The sequence below is a fragment of the Gavialis gangeticus genome, unplaced genomic scaffold, assembly GCF_001723915.1.
Source record: "Gavialis gangeticus isolate Ggan-Ray unplaced genomic scaffold, GavGan_comp1, whole genome shotgun sequence".
In the NCBI taxonomy this organism is placed as follows: Eukaryota; Metazoa; Chordata; order Crocodylia; family Gavialidae; genus Gavialis; species Gavialis gangeticus.
In genome coordinates, this window is record NW_017728973.1 from 491,754 (window position 1) to 498,553 (window position 6,800).

Genomic DNA, 6,800 nt, shown 5'->3' on the forward strand with positions numbered 1-6,800 from the left:
AAACGAAAGCGAAGGGCCGGAGGAGCTCCCCCGCCCCGCGGCGGGGGTGGGCGCGGGGCGCAGCTGCGTAGCCCGGCGAGACGAGCGCTGCTGGCCTCGGGCTCCGCACCCGCGCTGCCTGACGCCCGGGGCGGCTGGGCTTCACCCCCGCGGCTGGAGGCAGGTCGGGGTGAGCTGGTCCGTGCGCTCCAGCGCTGCCCGGGGCTCACGGGGCCCTTGTCCCACCGCTGCAGGGCACCCCAGCAGCTCCCACAAGGGGGACCCTCCTTGCCACTGCACCCTCTAGCCCTCACCATTGCACCAGGACCCCGCAGGCCTGCATCTGCTCATCCCAGTGTCCAAGCGGTTGCTACCAGAACTAGGAAGCTAACAAACCTCCTTCTGCTCCTTCCCCCCGCCCCCCTGCTGTCCTGACCAACAGCAGCCCAAAGTTTGCTAGCTTTTCGCTCGGCCCAGTGCTGGACACCCTGGAAATGCCATCAGGTGGGGCCTGGTCTTGTCCTACAGCAAAACTTTTGCTACCAGGATGAGCCAGCCTGTCCAGCAGCAGGTAGGTTGGATTGTAGGACGAAGGGGGGAGCTAGGGTGACACTGGGCACCTCTCTCCACCAGACCTTGGAAGGAAAGAGCATAGATGTACCCATTCAACAGCCAGACAGCTGAATCTGGCTGACCCGCATACACAGGCTGAAAGGAGCGGAGTAGGTATCCTCACCAATCACAACTTTGCACAGCCGCTGTAAGACCTGGCACCTGCAACGGCTGATGGGCCTGAACCCCAGTCCAGGTGTTCATCTGTACAGCAATGCCCTGGGTGTGTAAATGAACCCAGCAGAGGATGTGCTTCCTGCAAAGCCCAAGTCAGCAGGCTACATCCTACACTTACACACTCATGAGTGCTTGCCCCCTCTCCCCACTTTGCTTCCAGCAGGGCCCCTGAGTTGCTGTGGTGACAGAAAAGCTGGTATTCACACTCCTTCACTTACCACATGGGGATGGGAGAACAAAGCCTGCTTGGAATAAAGCATCATCAAGGCCACTGTACTCAGTAAATGACTGGTGATGGTCATGCCGTCCCATGCTCCTACTGTGCTTGGCACAGGTTCTCATCTGCTTCCAAGCTGAGCTAAACACTGCTTATTCCACAAACCAGGAAGTGGTTTGTCCTTTTACCTGCTGCTCACTTCACTTTATGCAAAACATCTTCCACAACAGATTCTAGCATCATTTCATAGCATGTGAAGAAGCAGGTTGTCACCTATGAAAGTTTATGCCTCTCAGTCAGTCACCAGGGTGACACGGTGCCATGAAGTCCTTTTAAGGGTGATGCACAATATTAGCACTGTTAGATATGCAAGCACCTAAACAGGGTTAACAAGATAAACCCAGAGATTTCAAACAGGAATCCATACTGTCAAAAACACTGATCTGTAGTGGTCTTTCTGAGTTCTTTGCCACAGAAGAATTGCTCTATAATTTTCTGTAGTTAAAAAAATGAGAGAAAGCTAAGAACTGAAGTTTTTTGAGGAGTGCCCTGAATCTAACAAGGGGTGCCTTGAGTCGAAAGAGGTTGATAACCACTGCTTGAAAGTGCTACTCTACCCTGCCTTCGGCCTAACATCCTAATGATGGCCAAGGCTCTCCCCTCACCTCCACTGCTTGGCAGAGCCTTCCCACTGTACAGCACCAAAAGCAGAAAGCCCTAAAATAGGTTTCTTTCTCCAATTCTCTCTTGCAAAGTCCTTATCTCTTAGTAGCATCCAGATCTAGAACAGAGGATGTGGGGGGCAATAAAGAGTCAGACCCAAGACTGCAGGCAAAGGAACTTAAACAGCTGTTCCAACACTTTAATTCCACACAAACCAGACCACGATGCTCCATTATAAGGTTTGATTCATTGGTAAAGCCCTTCAGAGAGAAGTCTGCCCTCTCAGACCCAGTCCTCAATCCTGAATGCCAACCATGCTCTGGCTACTGACTGGGGAGGAGTATCATTCCGTGTCTTCCTCAAAGATGGCTAGCCCATGTTTACCTGCTGGGACATAGCCAATGGCATCCACCTCACCCCCACCCTGGCTTGGCTTCTGGAAGTGAATCTCCAAGGCATCCTGCATGGCCTCCTCATCTAAAACATCTGGAATCCCCGACAGGAGCACGGTCCTGGTGCAGATGGATGGACGGAACTAGAGGAAAGAGAAGCTGAGTGAGCCTGCCAAAGCCCTTGAACACCCATTGGTTCTTGCTGGCACTGTCTCCCTGGGCAGGTGCCTGAGCTGTGGGAAGGGCAGCTGCGGGGAAGGGAGAAAGGAGCCCCTTTCTGGCTAGAGTTGAATGTCACATTCAGATCTCAGCTCTAGAACCAGGGCAGGGCAAAGATGAGAAACAGCAGGGCAGTGATGAGATAAGGCAGCCCACACTAACGTGCAAACCCTCAGCCCACTGACTGCAGGACCCAGGGGCATGACAAGTACTTCATAAAGCCCCTCTGCCTGGTCTGGCTCTGCTGAGACAGTGCCAGCTGCCTCTGCCTACACCTCAGCTAGGTCCCTCCTTTCCCCCTGGGAGGAGTAGTGCAGCCCCGGTGCATCTAGCTGGGCTTAAATTTCCCCCCACAGGGACTTACAGGAATGCAGAAGGAAGCTTTCCTAGTAGGGTTCTCTATCGCCAACTCTCAGCCTCTCCCCATTTTGGCCTTGCTGGGGCACCCAAGCCGGGGGAGCATGTGCTACTGTACAGAGTGGGTTGGGGCTCATCGGGAGGGCAATGGATAGGGGTACACTGAGATTTTTCAGTGCAGTGAGGGCTGGACAAAGGTGCACTGGGGTGTAGTGCATTTTGGGAGCAAGCAGAAACAAGCATATAGGGTTCATATAAGAGGTGAGAGAACACTGGGGCTCCCATACCTACCTGCACGTCTGTGATCGCTCCACTCACATTAGGTTTCACTCTGACTTCATGTATCGTGTTCCCAAATGGGATCTGGAAGTGCCCTTTCTTTATCAGCTCCTCCACCACTGCAGAGGGAGAGCGGAGAGTCCTGAGCACCAGCTACCTTCATCTTTGCTGTGTGCTTGGAGGATGTGGGTTCACTCAGGTACTAGCACAGGCATCTACAACCCTATGGAGAGCCCATAAGAGCCAGAACAGCCCCTGGGAGCTGGAGCTGTCCAGTCTGCTCCACCCTCCTCCTCCTCCCTCTCTGCTGCTCTCACAGACACAGAAAGGAGTTCATTCCACCCCAGCCCTGTAGGAGAGCAGCTGGAATGGCAGCTGACAGGGGGCTTGCATCTAATCCCTCCATGCTGATGGCCCAGTGCTTAAGGTGTCCACACACACCTCCATCATGCATGAAGGACAGCACCACGTGCCTCGTGTCGCTCAGGAACTCCCTCCATTCCACCTCACTGCCCCCGTTTTTCTTCTTGCTGAAGAAGAGCTCCAGCTTGTCCAGCAGCTGCTCCTCAGACAGATCCAGGTTGGGCAGGCTAGATACCAGAATACGCCTGCTGCTCCTCTTCATCTCAATCTGCAGAGCCAGTGTGGGGCAGTTATGGCTCTAGCCACGGCAGTGGGACCACAGCTGGCAGGACACTGCAGGGTTTTGCAGGGGTAGTAGTGACAGTGAAGCTACATTGCCTATGCCTTAGCCCTGGGTACCCACCAACACTGTATTGGGAAAGCTTCAGGCTAATTATGTCCTTAGTTATCTTAGTAACAGACACTGCTCACTCAACAATCAGATATATGCCCACGGCAGGGACAGGGACACTATCTGTCCCTGCTTGGCTCAGCCTGGCCCTATAGTGAGTGTGTGTCGGGGAGGGGCAAGTTCTTCTTTGGGAGACAGGAGTCCTAATGGAGGGTGTGATAGGCAAGCTGTTTGGGGAACAGGCCTCACCTCCAAAGATGATGGCAACAGCAGCTCTACTGGCCCTGCCCACACTCGCACCCGGCATTCATCCAGCTCCACCTCATGTTCCTGCTTCTGTATGATCCTGCGGGCAACTGTGGACAGAAAGAAACCCATCAGGTCTGCAGGGGGTGATGGGCTGCTCTGGAACCAAAGAGGGAACCCAGAGCAGGACATGGCACCAGCCAGATGGACAGAGAGAGGCAAGGCTGTCAGGCATGGTCTTGACTCTCTAATTTGGTGGTGAGATCAAAAAGGTAGCAGGGCTCTACAATACTGATGGGGCAACTCCAGGCTCCTATGTGAGAAGCCTATATGCCAGGGCCCCAACCCCAGGCCCCTCTGGAGAAGGAAGCCAAAATAGACACTGTTCCATGTAACCCATGCACTGCACATAGCCATGAAGGCCTCTTGAGTATGAGGCTGTGCACTGAGCAGAGGTAGGTTAGTTGGCTGGGGCTGCAACGCTGTTCTCACTCTTACCTTCTGGGTTCTCAAAGGTGATGAGTGCTGAGCCACCAGCCAGTGGGTACTGGATCAACAGAGTCATTGCCAGTGAATTTGTGTCCTCCCTAGTCATGTGTCCTTTGAACACCATCTTCCGCTCCAGCAGGGAAGGCAGCACCTGGGGCCAAGCCTGCAGGGCAAAATAGGACACGGTTGTGGCCCATGGTGGGCCACCAGTCCAAAGCAAGGGCATGGGGCTCAGTGGCCCACCCCACAGAACCACTGCTAGGGACTCAGTAATTCCCAGTGCCCCAAAAGCTGCAGCCTTTGGTCTGGTGTCCTATCCACTCTCACCAGTTAAGCAGGGTCAATGACTGACTGGTCATGTAGGAAACATTCAGGGAGTGTACAGGTGACCCCAAAGGGATACCTGGGCCCCAGAGGTGGGAGTGATTCTGATGCTGCACGTACCGTGCTGTTGAAGGCAGCCTTTTCAGCCGAGATGCAAAAATTAAGTCCTGAATGAACTGTCTGTATTCACTCAAAACCCTTGGCTGGGCCCAGCATCTACTTCAGTAAAACCCCAGCTTGAAGTATTCAGAGGCTTCTGTGGCCCTTCAAAGACAGCTGGAGCCCAAACTGACCTGTTCTGTCATAGAGCCCAGCCAGAGTTGGGGATAACTGCCAGCTGCAGATGGGGTGAGTGGGAAACCTGGCTGAATGCTCCTCAGTACCTTTTCTTGCTCATTGTAGGCATCTCTCCTCTTCTCCAGCTCTTTCAGTTCTTCTTCCAGCTTCTGCTTCAGTTGCAGCAGTTGGCTCCTTTCCTCCTTTGCTAAATGCATCTTTGTCTTTGGGAAGAAAGGAACTGCTCAGCAGCAGCAGAGGGGACACCACTGAGGAGGCGGGCAGCATTGCCAGGGCATTCCCCATGAGTCCAGCCTCCCCACTGCTCTCCTAATGCCTCTTGCTCCTGAGGGACAGACCCCTGCTTTCTACCCTTGCAGCCCTAGCACATTTCTGAACAAAGACAACTCATTGTACCAGAATGTGGTATGCTTCTGTGATAATTAGACAGACCAAAAGCATCACAGAAGTGTGAGGTCTAGTGACCCAACAGTGTGGTCCAGTCACCACTCACCCTCAGCAGAGCCTGTCTAATAGCAAAAGTCTATTCCATGAACCAAACCTGGTAGGAAGCTGCCAGCTCACTACTCAAAAGTGCGTCTTTCTCAAGTTTCTCACGAAGGTGTTCTGCTTCTTTTTGGAATTCCTGAAGTTTTTGCTCAGAAGTTTTCTTTGCTGCTTTTAGGTCTGCTCCATCTTGTTCCAGGGCAAAACAGCGGTCCTGGAAAAGGCACCACAAAGCATGGTTAGCGCTGCCCCCTACCCCACCATTGTGGAAAGCAGTTGAACAACCTTTTTGCCCAGGAAACTCCAGTGTATAAAATATGACTGTATAAAATACACTGTATATTAGAGTGTATAAAATATGACATTGACTTCCCACGGGGGGGCGGGGGCAGGGACACACCTTGTACTTCTCAATTTCCTTCTGGATACATTCAGGTGTCATTGTCAGAGAGAAGTTCTTCAGTGAGTCTTCATCTGGCAGCTGGACGAAGGACTTTTAAAGGTCAAGAAAGGTTAGTGAACCTGCAAGTTTCCCTGTCAACCCCAGTCCTACACAACACAGCACAGAGCACTTCATGAAAAATGTACAGAGATGTGTAGGAGCTTTCCTGTGAAACTGAGACTTTCAGCTTACCTTGTGGGGGTCTCTGGCCCTGTGTTCTTGCCCAAAATTAGAGAGAGCTCCTTGATATCAACTCCCCAGTACGTTTCCACCCACAGCCATTCCCCCTGGGAAATGTTCCTGCCAGGACAACTTCCACTTTTGCTTTTGAAAAAAAAGCAGGTAGCAGCAAGGGCCCATAGAGTGCCTGTTTAATGATTACCTCCTCCAAATCCGTCATTGTGATGCTCGCACCTGTGGAGGGAAAGCACCAGGATGTCAGAACTGGGCACCAAAACCACCTCTCCGCCCTCCCCTTGGGTAAGGCTTCGCAGCACCAGACACAGCCAGCTGTGCTGGGGGGCTCGGGTAGAAACCCATGTCCTGCAGCCCACCACTACAGCATCAAAGGGCGGGGAAGGTGCGCTGCAGGGAGCTGGAGCCCTGGACACTGATCTAAGTGTCTGGCCTGAAATCGCCCTGCTCGCTGGCCATGGGTACAAGGTGCCTGGTACTCTGGGGAGCAACAAGGAAAAGCAAGAGAAGACAGAGCCCTGAATGTCAGAGGGGGGCAAGGGAGCCAGGCAGCAGCTCCAACAGAGGTGGGGAGCCAACCAGGCAGGGAAACCTTCCTAGTGTACCCAGTAGCTGGGCCACAAAGGGACCAGGGAGGAAGGGGACCCATCTGTAGGGCAGGGCAGGGGCACG

General features: G+C 53.4%; 2 protein-coding genes across 5 annotated transcripts in view; both read right to left on the bottom strand.

Moving 5' to 3' along the window:
• The window catches only part of LOC109289438, a 22,364-nt gene extending 21,977 nt beyond the window's left edge, over nt 1-387 (bottom strand). The window contains exon 1 of one of the 2 annotated variants that reach the window (XM_019505467.1): nt 294-387. In XM_019505467.1, coding sequence (XP_019361012.1) covers nt 294-322 — 29 coding nt within the window. In that variant the 5' untranslated portion in view covers nt 323-387. The remainder of the gene's footprint in view (nt 1-293) is intronic. The other variant, XM_019505455.1, reaches the window with a different exon arrangement.
• A 1,424-nt stretch (nt 388-1,811) lies between these two features.
• The window catches only part of LOC109289461 (interferon-induced 35 kDa protein-like), a 5,171-nt gene continuing 182 nt past the window's right edge, over nt 1,812-6,800 (bottom strand). For all 3 annotated transcript variants that reach the window (XM_019505475.1, XM_019505483.1, XM_019505493.1), the window contains exons 2-10: nt 6,316-6,347; nt 5,892-5,984; nt 5,547-5,705; nt 5,092-5,208; nt 4,394-4,547; nt 3,899-4,005; nt 3,337-3,526; nt 2,908-3,014; nt 1,812-2,183 (exon numbers count right to left, since the gene is read on the bottom strand). In XM_019505475.1, coding sequence (XP_019361020.1) covers nt 1,992-2,183; nt 2,908-3,014; nt 3,337-3,526; nt 3,899-4,005; nt 4,394-4,547; nt 5,092-5,208; nt 5,547-5,705; nt 5,892-5,984; nt 6,316-6,333 — 1,137 coding nt within the window. In that variant the 5' untranslated portion in view covers nt 6,334-6,347 and the 3' untranslated portion in view covers nt 1,812-1,991. The remainder of the gene's footprint in view (nt 2,184-2,907; nt 3,015-3,336; nt 3,527-3,898; nt 4,006-4,393; nt 4,548-5,091; nt 5,209-5,546; nt 5,706-5,891; nt 5,985-6,315; nt 6,348-6,800) is intronic.